This window comes from Oryctolagus cuniculus, chromosome 10, assembly GCF_964237555.1.
Source record: "Oryctolagus cuniculus chromosome 10, mOryCun1.1, whole genome shotgun sequence".
Lineage (NCBI taxonomy): Eukaryota > Metazoa > Chordata > Mammalia > Lagomorpha > Leporidae > Oryctolagus > Oryctolagus cuniculus.
This window is the reverse complement of record NC_091441.1, coordinates 92,400,517-92,414,833: the sequence shown is the minus strand read 5'-3', so window position 1 is coordinate 92,414,833 and position 14,317 is coordinate 92,400,517. Positions and strand designations below refer to the sequence as shown.

Sequence of the window (14,317 nt, the reverse complement as noted above, 5' to 3'; positions counted from 1 at the left end):
TACCCTGAGGCTAGAATATAAACTCATAGAAATATAGCACGAAGCCACCATTTTTTATTTTCAAGTGTGTGAGTTCAAATTAAATCGTCAATGAGAAGTTTTAGCACTTCAAGAACAACTCTTGAAAGAAGTGACAAAAGATAGTGAAGGTACTGAGACATGTGTATACCATGTTCTAATTTGTGGAAATTAGTGGGAGGAAGCCTATAGATTCAGAAATGGGTATGTACAGGAGTCAGGGGTGGAAAGGATACTTTTTTCACTATGGGTATTTTTTAATAAAAAAAATAAAAATATCAGAAAAATGAGGGGTTGGCACTGTGGCGCCATTGGTTAAGCTGCTGCCTGTGGTACCAGCATCCCTTAAGAGCACTGGTTCCAAGTCCCTGCTGCTAGGCTTCAATTCATCTCCCTGAAATGTGCCTGGGAAGGCAATGGTAAATAGCCCAAGTGCTTGGGCCCCTGCACTCGCATGGGAGACCCAAAAGAAGCTACTAGCTCCTGGCTTTGCATCAGCCCAACTCCACCCAATGTGGCCATTTGGGGAGTGAGAGATCTGTCTCTCTCTCTTCCTCCCTCCTTCCCTCCCTCCCTCTGCCTCTCTGTAACTCTGCCTTTCAAATAAATACATCTTAAAAAAGTTTTTTTAAAAAGGTATTCTCATACTTTTCAAGGTAGGAGAACAGAATACATTTGACAGTTTGTGAACTTGATTTAAAATGGTATACGGGGAATGGGTGTTTAGTGTAGCCCTAAAGGTGCCCACAGCCCACATCAGAGTGCCTAAGTTTGATTCTCAGCTCCAGCTTTTGACTCCTGCTTCCTGCCAATGCAGACCCCACGAGGTCACATTGATATCTTAAGTAATTGAGTTCCTGCCACCCTTGTGGGAGACCTGGATTGTGCTCGTGGCTGCTCGTTCCTAGTTGTAGCCTAAAGTCAGTCTCAGACATTGTACACACTTGGGAAGTGAAACAGCAGACAGGAACTCTGTCTCTCAAATAATCATAAAAACTTAATAAAATGATACATGGGCCTACATTTGTACATTTGCCCTAGAGCCCTCAGATGTTAAGAAGGGGTCTTTTCACACTTGATCTCTGCCCTCTTTTTAGACTCATTATCTAGCTACTATGGAGATGATGCATAACTTCTCAGAACCTAATAAACATATCAAAAATTTTGTAAAAAGGATATATTTATTTGAAAGGCAGAGTTACAGAGAGAGAGTCCCAGAGTAGGATCTTTGATCCACGGGTTCACTCTCCAAAAGGCGGCAATGACAAGAGCTGGGTTGGGCAACAGGCAGGAGCCAGGACCTTCTGGGTCTCCCACATGGGTGCAGGGGTTCAAGGACTTGGGTCATTCTCTGCTGTTTTACCAGGCCCATTAGCAGGCAGCTGGATCAGAAGCAGAGCATCTGGGACTCAAAGATGCGCCTATTTGAGATGCTAGCACTGCAGACGGCAGCCTTCCCTGCCAAGCCAGAGTTCCAGCAATAGCATCTCAAATTTAATATGGTCTAAACAGACTCTTGATTTTCTCCACCAAACATATTCCTATCCCACATTTTCCAGTCTCTGTAAATGTCCTATCATTCACTGTTTAGCTGCTCAAGCCTCCTTCCTCTGTTTTTACTTCTGCCCTTCTAGAATAGACTCTTTATCTTACAGTCAGAGTTATCTCTTAAAAACATAACCTTTAAAAACAAAAGTTTACTTCCCTGATTAAAACCTTCCCATTGCTGAATGGATAAACAAAATGTGATATAACCATACAAAGGGATTCTACTCGGCTGTAAGGAACAGAATACTGATACATGCTACTATACAGATATATCTTGAAAACACCAGGCCAAGAGAGAGAAGCCAGATACTAAGAACCACAAATTGTATGATTACAGCCTAAAGTCTGGAATAGGCAAATCCATGGAGACAGAAAGTAGATTCGTGGTTTTCAGGGATTGGGGGGAAGTAAAAAATGGAGACCATTGTTTATCCAGATGGGCTTTTATTTTAGGGTGATGAAATATTCAGGAATTAAGACAGTATGATGGTTGCACAACCTTGTTATAATTAAAAAGCACTAAATTGCACGTGTTAAAATGGTGAACTTTATGGCACATGAAGTATAACTCAATTTTTAAAAGATACCAGAAATGTAAATAAAAAGAAAGAAAGGTACAAAGGAGGAGGGTGGAAGGGAGGGAAGGAGTAAGGGAATATCATCATGCTCTTAGACTTGTATGTATAAATCACACTGACTTCGGTTAAGCCTCCACCTGCAGCACTAGCATTCCATATATGTGCTAGTTTGAGACTCGGCCGCTTAACTTCCAATCCGGCTCCCTGCTAATGGCCTGGGAAGGCAGCAGAAGATGGTCCAAATACCTTGGCCCCTGGATCTATTTGATAGACCTGGAAGAAGCTCCTGGCTCCCAGCTTCAGCCTGGCCCAGCCTGGGCCATTGTGGCCATACGGAGAGTGAACCGGCAAATGTCATGTTTCTCTCTATTTCTACTTTTCAAATAAAGAAAAAAAAATCTTAAAAATGAATAAATCGTGAAGAATGTTAAACATTAATTGAAATTAAAATAAAAAAGATTTCAAGAAAAAATTTTCTAAAGGTTTAAAAAATTATAAAATCCTTTGCTGGATTATGAAGGTTTTATGAATATTTTTAAAGAACATTATACAGAGAACAAAGAGAATTACAGCATGAGAAACTTGTGGGGCCAGCGCTGCGGTATAGCAGACTAAGCCTCTGTGTGTGTGCCGGCATCCCATACGGGCACTGGCTCATGTCCCAGCTGCTCTGCTTTCGATCCAGCTCCTTGCTTATGGCCTGGGAAAGCAGTGGAAGATGGCCAAAGGGGTTCCTGGACCTGGCTCCTGGCTTCAGATCTGCCCAGCTTCGGCCACGGCGGCCATTTGAGGAGTGACCACCAGCTGCAAGACCTTTCCCTCTGTCTGTCTGTAACACTGTCTTTCAAATAAAAAAATAAAGATTAAAAAAGAAAAAGAAACTTTTTTCCCACCATTAAGTAACTACATGTTTTTAGTTTTCCCCCTTTGAGAAAAATGCAAGTTAAAACTTTCTCATGATGGCAAAGCAACCCGAACGCCTTCCCTTTCAGCTGGAAGCAAGTCGGGAACGTCACAGCGCAGGTTAGAACGCCGCACAATCCCTGCCCTCTGCCACGCTTCTCCCTTGGGCTTCCTGCGGCTTCGCTGACACTGGCCTTCTTTCTGCTCTACAAGCCAAGCCCGCAGACATCATCAAGGTCTTTAAAACACCGGGAGATAAAACAAAAGACGCCCAGAGCTAAATCCACTAAGTGTGGATTTCAGATCAACCATGACTTCTCAGTATTAATTTTTTTAATCTGAAATTCAAATTTGGGGGGGAGGGAATCCTGTGTTCTTTGCGAAATCTGCCAACTCTACATAAAAAGGGGTCTCCCCGTTTCTTCACTCCCTGAAGATGAACAGCTTCCCACGACTTCTCCGAACTACTTGTTTCTGCCAATTCGCCAGCTGTGTGACCTCGAGCAGATCACTCAAGCCCTTGCGTCTTCACACCTCTACGCGACAGGTAAGGGTTCCTACCTCACAGGAACTGTGAGGCTTAACTAAGATACCGTGTGCGGCGTTGTTTGGCTGAGTCGGCGCTCACTACATGGCAGCTCTTGTACACTGCTCGTTATTACCCACCACAGAGGCTCAGCTCGGCGCGTAGGCGCTCGCAGGGCCTGGGAAAGGCGCGAGCCAGGACGGCGACCGGGTGGAGAGGCCGGGGGACACGCTTGCCACGCCCTCCAGCACGCCAGCCCCGGGCGGGCCCCGCCCCGGTTTCGATTCCACAGGCAGCACCGCCTCCCTCAGCGAAACGCGACACGTGACGGCTCTCCCAGCCACTTCCGGATCGCCGCGCTTTCCCGCACGTCCCCAAACAGCACTTTCAACAAGACCTTGGAGTCTGCTGTGTTCCTCTGGCACTCCTGTATTTTCCTTACGCCCTCATCATTCTGACCCAGGTTGAAGATAAAACGTAAGCTTCGTGGAATGAGAGACGGGCGTGGCTGCAGAAAGAAGGGTCAGGTAAGCGGGCCTGGCGAATCTGCGACGTAGCGAGCACTGCGCCCCTGCTCCTCAGCGGGCGGAAGTCGGCGAGTCTGAATGGATCCCGGAGCCGGCGGCTGCGGTTCCTCGGTCTCCATCTGACCCTGGGCCCGCCGCTCTGCTGCCGATCTTGTCGGCCTCTGGGCCACCAGGTTCATGTGGAGGCTCCCAGGTGCCCGCGCTGCGCTTCGTGGGGTGCGGACGGCAGTGGAGCGGCGCAGCCGGGCCGAGGCGGCGGCTGAGACAGCGGCGGGCGCCATGGAGCGCGCTGTAGTGCGCTGTGTGCCTTCGGAGCCCAAGCTGAGCCTATCGTTCGCTCTGGCCGACGGCAGCCACAAAAACATGCAGCGCGACCAGAGCGAGCCGCTGGGGCGGGCCCTCAGTCGGATCGCTACCAACGCCCTCAAGGGCCACGCCAAGGCGGCTGCGGCCAAGAAGAGCAGAAAGAACCGGCCGAACGCGAGCGGCGGCGCGGCCTGTGCAGGGCCCGGGCCGGAGCCGGCGGCACCGTGCGAGCCTGTCGTGAAGCTGTACTACCGGGAGGAGGCGGTGGCTGAAGATGTGCTCAACGTGGACGCCTGGCAGGACGGCGCGGTGCTGCAGATCGGCGACGTCAAGTACAAGGTGGAGCGCAACCCGCCCGCCTTCACCGAGCTGCAGCTGCCGCGTTACATCATGGCTGGCTTCCCCGTGTGCCCCAAGCTCAGCCTCGAGTTTGGGGATCCTGCCAGCTCCCTCTTCCGCTGGTACAAGGAGACCAAGCCTGGGGCGACGGAAGCAGAGGGCAGTGGCTCTTCGTCGTTGTCTGCCTCCTCAGCCCCATCTTTGGCTTGGACCGAGACGGGTGTGGACGAGCGCGTCTACACCCCGTCCAATGCTGACATCGGGCTACGGCTGAAGCTTCGTTGCACGCCAGGCAATGGGCAGCGCTTCGGGCCGAGCCGGGAGTTAGAAAGTGTGTGTCCGGTGGAGGCCGGGCCTGGCACCTGCACTTTTGACCATCGGCATCTCTACACCAAGAAGGTGACAGAGGACACCCTCATCCGCACTGTCTCCTACAACATCCTGGCGGACACTTACGCCCAGACTGAGTTCTCGCGGACGGTCCTGTACCCGTACTGTGCCCCCTACGCCCTGGAGCTCGACTACCGCCAGAACCTAATCCAGAAGGAACTCACGGGCTACAACGCCGACCTCATCTGTCTGCAGGAGGTAGACCGCGCGGTGTTCACAGACAGCTTGGTGCCCGCCCTCGAGGCCTTCGGGCTGGAGGGGGTGTTTCGAATCAAGCAGCACGAAGGCCTGGCCACTTTTTACCGGAGGTCTAAGTTCAGCCTCCTTAGCCAGCATGACATTGCTTTCCACGAAGCCCTGCAGTCCGACCCCTTGCACAAAGAACTGCTGGAGAAACTGGCCGAGTACCCGCTGGCGCAGGAGAAGGTGCTGCAGCGGTCTTCTGTCCTGCAGGTAAAGCAGCTCTGCCCGTCTCGCGTGCTCGCCCGATCTGGGCCGGGCTTGTAATTGACATGAAACTATCTAGACTTCAGTGACCAGTGTGCTCCTCTGGCTTCTTCGACACAAAGTTCAGTCTCCATTCATTCAGCAGATACTTAAGAACATCCAGAGCGTGCCTGTCACGCTGCAGGTTGCCTGCTGCAAGGCTGGGACTTTGATGGTGCCTAAGACCTAGTGAGAGGCCGGCGCCGCGGCTCACTAGGCTAATCCTCCGCCTTGTGGCGCCGGCACACCGGGTTCTAGTCCCGGTCGGGGCGCCGGATTCTGTCCCGGTTGCCCCTCTTCCAGGCCAGCTCTCTGCTGTGGCCAGGGAGTGCAGTGGAGGATGGCCCAGGTGCTTGGGCCCTGCACCCCATGGGAGACCAGGAAAAGCACCTGGCTCCTGGCTCCTGCCATCGGATCAGCGCGGTGCGCCGGCTGCAGTGTGCTGGCCGCGGCGGCCATTGGAGGGTGAACCAATGGCAAAGGAAGACCTATCTCTCTGTCTCTCTCTCTCACTGTCCACTCTGCCTGTCAAAAAAAAAAAAAAATTAAAAAAAAAAAAAAAAAAGACCTAGTGAGAAAGACACGTACAAAATCGGAGAAAATTAAAATTACCCGTAGGCTCAGTATACCTTCATTGAGCAGGGTGTTAGCTACCATAAAGCTTAATCCATCTTCATTTTAATTTTAGAAATTTATTTGACAGATAGTGAGAGCAAGACAGAGAGAAAGGTCTTCCTTCTGTTGGTTCACCCCCCAAATGGCCGCTACAGCTGGCGCTGCGCCGATCCAAAGCCAGGAGCCAGGTGCTTCCTCCTGGTCTCCCATGCGGGTGCAGGGGCCCAAGCACTTAGGCCATCCTCCACTGCCTTCCCGGGCCACAGCAGAGAGCTGGACTGGAAGAGGAGCAACCGGGACTAGAACCCAGCACCCATATGGGATGCCGGCGCTGCAGGCGGAGGATTAACCAAGTGAGCCATGGCGCACCGGCCCCCCACTTTAATTTTTTAAAAAACTTACTTAATTATTTGAAAGGCAGAATTAGAGAGAGGCAGAGAGAGAGGTCTGTCATCCACTGGTTCACTCCCCAAATGGCCGCAACAACTGGCGCTGAGCCAATCTGAAGCCAGGAACCAGGAGCTTCTTCCGGATATCCCACGTGGGTGCTTAGGCCCAGGCACTTGGGTCATTTTCTGTTGCTCTCCCAGGCCATAGCAGAGAGCTGGCTTGGAAGTGGAGCAGCCGGGACTCGAACTGGCACCTATATGGGAGGCTGGCACTGCAGGCTGCGGCTTTAACCACTATGCACAATGCTGCCCCATCTTCATTTTTAAAAACATGTTCATTGCATATTTGTCCAAATTTTTTAAGTAAATTGATGTTCAAAGTAAAAAGAGTTGCTCCCGTCTCTTTTTTAAGCACCTCCTAGGTTTCTTGCACTTGGATGTAAGTTCATTTAATTGAATCCACGCAATTCCCTATGAGGTGGATGGTTTTACCAATAGGAAGCTGGCTTAGAAAAGTCTCCCAAGTACACTGCTGTGTTACAGTGCATATCCAAACCTAGGTCTGCCCGCCTTCAGTCACTGCACTTCCTGCTTGGAAACACTGTCCCCAACCTGTGTCAGCATCTAAAGTGGATTATTTTCATATCAGCTTTATGGGTTGGACTATGAATAAAACATATTACACTGACCTGTGTATGTCCTAAGACAGAACAAATCAGATTTCATAATATTGATCTTAGTTCACCACGGGAACGATATGGACTACCATTTGAGTTTATCATAGAGTCTTTTTTTTTTTTTTTTTTTTTTTTTTGGTGACAGAGTGGACAATGAGAGAGAGAGAGACAGAGAGAAAGATCTTGCCGTTGGTTTACCCTCCAATGGCTGCCGCGGCTGGCCCACTGCGCCGATCCGATGGCTGGAGCCAGGTTCTTATCCTGGTCTCCCATGGGGTGCAGGGCCCAAGGACTTGGGCCATCCTCCACTGCACTCCCTGGCCACAGCAGAGAGCTGGCCTGGAAGAGGGGCAACCAGGACAGAATCCGGCGCCCAGACCGGGACTAGACCCCAGTGTGCTGGAGCCGCAAGGCGGAGGATTTAGCCTAGTGAGCCGCGGCGCCAGTCTATCATAGAGTCTTAACTAAAAAATTAACATGGGCAGACACCGACTAACTCTTGGCACCTTCCATTTGTTTTAGGTTTCAGTTCTTCAATCTACAAAGGACTCCTCTAAGAAGATATGTGTTGCTAATACTCATCTCTACTGGCACCCAAAAGGTAGGTTTTATTTGGTTTCACAAGTGACTTACATATGGTTACTTAAGGTTGCTAGAGCTGTTTTATAAAAATATGTGTCTTGAATGTCACCCAGGTCTGTAGTTTTTTGTGGTTTTTTTTGTTTTTTTTTTTTTTTTTTTGTTATGTTTTGTTGTTGTTGTTTTGTAAGCTAAAGCAGGGCTGGGGAACATCTGGCCCGAGGGCTGAGTAAGGCTAGTGAAATCATTTGGTCTGGCCCTACCAACACAACCTCAGGCAGGACTCAAAATTCAATAAATCTATAGCAGGCTACTTTTTAACTTAATTTTGTATGGCTCTCAAATGATAATATAAATATCCAAATGGTCCTTGACAGAAAAAAATTTCCCCACCCCTGAAAGATAACTTACAAAATACTTACTGTGTTTTTTTTTATATTCATAGGTGGGTACATTCGGCTCATTCAAATGGCAGTCGCCTTGGCTCACATTAGACATGTCTCATGTGATCTGTATGCCGGCATACCAGTTATATTTTGTGGGGACTTTAACAGTACACCATCAGCAGGGATGTATCATTTTGTTATCAATGGCAACGTTCCAGAGGACCATGAAGACTGGACTTCTAATGGAGAAGAGGAAAGATGCAACATGTCTCTCACACATTTCTTCAAACTGAAGAGTGCTTGTGGTGAACCTGCTTACACAAATTATGTTGGTGGCTTTCATGGATGTCTGGATTACATTTTCATTGACTTAAATGCTTTAGAGGTTGAACAGGTGATTCCATTACCTAGTCATGAAGAAGTTACCACCCACCAGGCCTTACCTAGTGTTTCCCATCCTTCTGATCACATAGCACTTGTATGTGATTTAAAATGGAAATAGATTTGTGTTTAATGGAATTTCTTTTAAGTCTGAAAAAGAAATGTTACTTTAGTAGAAAATGCTAATCAAAGCTTACATCTAACCTTTAATGAGGCAAATCAGAAACTAAGGCAAAACAGTCATACCCTACTAGTTAAGTTGCAGATGTCTCACTGGGAGACCACTCATGTTTTGCATCATATACTTTCTCTACCCTTCTTTTCCCAAATATATTTATGACTAGCAAGAAGAAAATGGAATTATTGGATACATTTTTCTAAGTGATTTTTAAGTCAGTAATTAAGAATTTTTTTAACAACCATTTCAATGATTTTATAATTTTTCGTTCATCACATACATTTTAAACTGAATCATGTTTATATAACTAGGGGGGAAATACATACAGATAAGGTAAGAGACCTGCATTCTGAAGGAGTAACATTAGGGTCTACCTCTACCTCAATTTGGTCGGCAGTTTAATACAATTTCAGAGCTTTGACAAAAGATTACAATACACCATCAACAATTCTTACTGCTTCTTCTTTTTAACTAACACAGTATTTTGTTGTTATGATTTTAGTTTTCAGTATATGGTACAAATGAGTACAATTCTTTTTATTACTGCAGCTCATTTTTTTTAGGATGCAAGCACAATTTAATATTCAAAATGAGTAGCAACATACTCAGCGTGACCTCATTATATCTAATTCTTGCCCGTGGAACATACTTCTAATTCAGCGGGGCTGTTTCTAACTCAGCAGGGCATTTGATCACATGGGCACAGAATCTTTATGAGAACCTGCTGCTGATGTGGGGTTAAAATTTTTGATGAACCATTGAGCATTTCTGTGCTAAATGTATTATCAAAATTGTCCATTTTTATAGAGAAAGGGGAACAGTGGAGCTTTTCAGCACCTCTGATGTAAAAAGCTATTCTTTTTATAGACTTCATTCAGCTTTATAGTTTGAAATACAGGGCAAACGTATATATAATTTATATTCTGTAAACAAAATGTGAAGGCAGACTTTAAAATTAGAAATGCCAAGCAGTGGTCCTAGTGTCCAGCCTCAACTAGCCAGTGAGGTTTACTTCATTTACCGCCATGCGTTTGCAGTTCTATAGTGGTGCCTTTTTTTAATGTTCAGGCTAACTGTAATGTTGTCTTGTATTTCTGCATTTCACTTCTAGCTTAAGTATTAAAAGCCTACTCATCTCAAGAAGAGCTCTGATTTTTTTTTTTCAGTCATGACAGCAGTTACTGCAAATTCTTTAATCTGTAAACCCTTAAATCTGTCACAGCTCTCTTGAAAAAATTGTCTATACTTTCATATTTTGCTCACCATCAAATGTGTCATTAACTCTTGGCTTAGTAAGTTTGAGAACAAAAGGTTTTACCTGCACTTGAGAGCAAACTTCAAAGAACTTAAAGGTTAAGGTAACGGTTTCTAGGGATCTTGTTTAGAAAAGGCTGTAAATATAAAATTGATACTACCGAACTGTGCCTTCCTAAGTAACTTTTTGTTTAAGAGTAGTTTACAGATAACATAAATAATTTATGATGGGTGGGTGTTTGGCCTTGAGGTTAATACTTCTCTGTTCCATATTGGAGTGCCTGGGTTTGATACTGAGCTTTTGACTCCAGTGGCCTACTAATACAGGCCCTGAGAGGCAGCACTGATGGCCCAAGTAAATCGAGTTCCTGCCACCTACTTAAGATACTGGATTGAGTTCTTGGCTTCCAACTTGCAGGCATTAGGGAGTGGTAAACCAGTGGATGAGAGCACTCTGTCTCAAATAAAAGCCAGAATTTGATTATTTTACAAAATATATATATATTTTTCTTTATATTAGTTTTGGTCTGCTTTCAAACAGACATGTTGACCAGACTCTTGATAAAAAATCAGAATTCTCAGAAAAAGGCAAACATTTTAAAAGGAAAAAATTGTAATTACTCATGCCCATGAAAAAAGCATATAGATCTTATATTAACACCGTGGCCAGACAGAATGAACTCTGATCAGAAAAACTAAACACTTAATCATGCATTCCATATCCTGAATCCTTAAATTTGATATCTGCTCATTCAGTAGTTCACTCAGATTGTTTAGATATTTCAGAATACTGGGATATGGAATGTTGTGAACTGCCATGTATTCTGGCCCAAACTTTAGAATCCAGATAGGTTAAAATGATTGGAGTTCAAAGGTAGGGAATACATGAACTGCATACTGAATTTCCTTGAACTCATTAGTTAGAATACAGTGTTATTCAGAAATGCCTAAGTGTTTAAAAGCTATCTTTGAATTTTTTTATTACATTTGAACTTTGTGGTATATTTAATTTTAATAAAATAAATGAAATCTAGCAACTCTGTGGTAAGCCACATTTATGATGTTCAGTTCTTGTAACATTCCAACATTTTTTATTGATTATGAGTGTTAGAATTTTTTCACAGTTGCCATTACAGCCAATATACATGCTGATAGACTGACTATAAATTGTCATCTTTTTAAACTTCTGAGTACTAAAATCACTTGTTTCAGATTTCCAAGAATTGCATTAGATGTAAATTTTCTTTAGGACTTAAGTGTGGTTCTCCTCAGAAGATGCTGGTTTCAGTCTGGAGATGGAGCTCTGAGGACCATAATAGAATAGAGAGGGGACGGTCCAGTGATCTAACATCTTGAGATCTTGTATTCTTTAGCTGTGAAATAAATTCGTTTGATCCGGACAAACACAATCCATATATAATGAAAATTAAAAATCTACACTGTTTATCACAAGACAACTCATAAGGGAAAATCTCTTATGAAATATGGCTAATACTGATTTTTTTAAACAATTCAAAAAATTTTCAAAATGTTAATATTTTACTCAATATAGTACTTGCAGGAATCTAAATGGACATTGATTTTTGTTTTTTGGCTGTTGTGACAGGTGCTGCTGTGAACATTCAAGTTTTTGTTTGAACATGTTTTTTGTTCTTTGCTGGTTTATATAGTAATTCTCTGGAAATTGCCACACTTTTCCACAGTGGCTACACTATTTGCATTCCTTCAGCAATGTAGATGGGTTTTTATTTCTACACGTCCTCACCAATTTTCTATTTTTCTCTTTTTAATATATAGCTACCCTACTGAATGTGAACAGGTTACCTCTACCAATGCATTTTTTTTTTTTTTAAGATTTTATTTATTTGAGTTACAGAGAGAGGTAGAGACAGAGCAAGGTCTTCCATCCGCTAGTTCACTCCCAGATGGCTGTAACGGCTGGAGCTGTGCCAATCTGAAGCCAGGAGCTTCTTCGGGTCTCCCACACAGGTGCAGGGGCCCAAGAACTTGGGCCATCTTCCACTGCTCTCCCAGGCCATAGAGAGGTGGATAGGAAGAGGAGCAGCTGGGACTAGAACCGGCGCCCATATGGGATGCTGGCGCTTCAGGCCAGGGCTTTAACCTGCTGTGCCACAGCGCCGGCCCTGACCAATGCATTTTTTTCAATTATTTGGTCTTAATGTCGCAGTTAGGAACTCAATTATCTCACAGGATTTTTCAGCTTCCTTATGTGTTTTTCCAGGGATCTTCATCAGTAATTCCCATTTATTTTTAAAATCATGTGTCAGGTCAAAAAGGTTAGTCACATTGCTTCTGTTAATGACATTTGGTATAAAAATACCAAAGCCCTGGAGTGTAAATTAGCAGTGAAATGCCTACAATAAGTAATTTTAGAGTGTCAGTTTAGGGATAGACATTTGGTCCAACAGCTAAATAGTCATGTGGGATGCCCACGTCCTGTATCAGTGTGCCTGGTTTGAGTCCTGGCTACTCTGCTTCTGATTCAGCTTGCTGCTAATAGACATCCTGGGAGGCAGCAGATGGCTGAAGTACTCGGGTCCTGGCTACCCACGTAGGAGCCCCAGAATGAAATCCCACCTCCTGGCCTGGCCCAACTCTTGCTGTGAACCAGCAGATAGAAAATCTGTCTCCACCTTTCAAACATTTCCTTTTTGATTGTGAAGTGGCATCTCAGTGTGGTCTTAAATTTGCATTTCCCTGATGGTTAGTAATACATTTCTGGAGAAATGTCTGTTCAAAGCCTCTAGCCCATTTGTTGTGTTGTTACCCCTTCAAAAAGACACAAAAAAAAGCCAAGTAACAAAACTCCCTCAAAACCCTTGCTTCTTAAGGGCCACCTAGGAGATAAACCTTTGCTTACCACATTCCTGTTAGCTGAATGGCACTTAACCTATTGTAAGCTAAGTGGTCAGTTCCTAAGACAGCTCCCTGCCTACAAAAGGCCAAGAGCTAAGCCATGTGACAGTGAGGATTTGTATGTCCAATAAAATAGAAATCACTGACAGAGCAGGAGGGAACCTAACTCCACTCTCCTTTAATACAGAGTTGACCTACTCTAGGCATCCACTAAGCACAGCTACCTTATTCTTTGCCCAAGTCTAGATAATTGTTTTTGCTTTTCTTATGATCTTGTAGAAATCATTCTAAGACTAAGGGATATTTTTCTAAAGGTAAAAAAGCAGCCAGTCTACTGATAAGCTAATTCAGGTATCCAGATAATGTAGTGTCTGAATATATAGTATAAACTTAGTAATTCAAATAAATCTGGGCCTAGTCAGCCTTACTTCTTAAATGCAACTTCTATATAAAGGCTGTCTGGAAGTTCTTGATGTACTGGTACTATCCCTTCACCAATTCTGTTGATCCTTGGTGAACTGCTGGTAGTAGATTATTTCTAATCATACTGTCAGAACAACCTTCTGAATAGGTGATGAATGGTTCACTCCTCAAATGCCCACAATGGCCTGGACTGGGCCAGGCTGAAGCAACTCAATACAGGTTTCCCATGCAGGTGGCAAGGACCCAACCACTTGAGGCTCCCAGGGTCTGAATTAGCAGGAAGCTGGAACTGGGTGTTTGAAGAGAGAAAACTCAAACCCAGGCACTCCAATAAGTGATGCAGGCATCCGAAACCAGTGGCTTAACCCACTAAGCCAAAGGCCCGTTCCAAGTTTTCATTACTGAAACATCCAGCATGTCACCAGGAACTAGAAGCAAATGTTTCAACAAGTCAGATGGCACTTTTCAGAACTCCCTAAGAACCACAAATTCCATTTTAAGAAACTGTATTCCCAGCGACCTGAAAGTAAAAAGACCCTCTATGAGACACTGATCTTTTCAAGATTAAGGTGATGTATTTCATGTTTTATTTTCAATGGAGAGTATTAAGGCAAAGGGCAAACACCCAACAGAATTTGAAATCTAACAAAATATCAAGACAGAAGAGTAGCTGATAAGCTAGACAAAAAACAACGAGGAATATTATGAGCCAAAAAAAAAAAAGTGTATTAGATGGGGACTGAGTAGAAAATGGTGCCATTTTCAACTCATCTGCCAGTGAGCCATTAAGGGAACCACAATTCCTCTTCAGTCTCTGTTAACATACTTGACAATTATTTGATAGAATTTTTTTTTGTAAATCTAGGGGTATAATCAACCATTCTATGTAATAGGGGAGGTCACAGAGACCTCTTATTGACTGGCTCGAACAGTAAGC

General features: G+C 44.7%; 1 protein-coding gene across 1 annotated transcript; it reads left to right on the top strand.

The window, feature by feature from the left end:
- Window positions 1-3,975: 3,975 nt before the first annotated feature.
- PDE12 (phosphodiesterase 12) lies at window positions 3,976-10,549 on the top strand. The gene is made up of 3 exons (XM_002713262.5): window positions 3,976-5,588; window positions 7,825-7,903; window positions 8,327-10,549. The coding sequence occupies exons 1-3, from the start codon at window positions 4,278-4,280 to the stop codon at window positions 8,767-8,769; spliced, it is 1,833 nt and encodes a 610-aa protein (XP_002713308.3). The 5' UTR covers window positions 3,976-4,277; the 3' UTR covers window positions 8,770-10,549.
- Window positions 10,550-14,317: the final 3,768 nt, after the last annotated feature.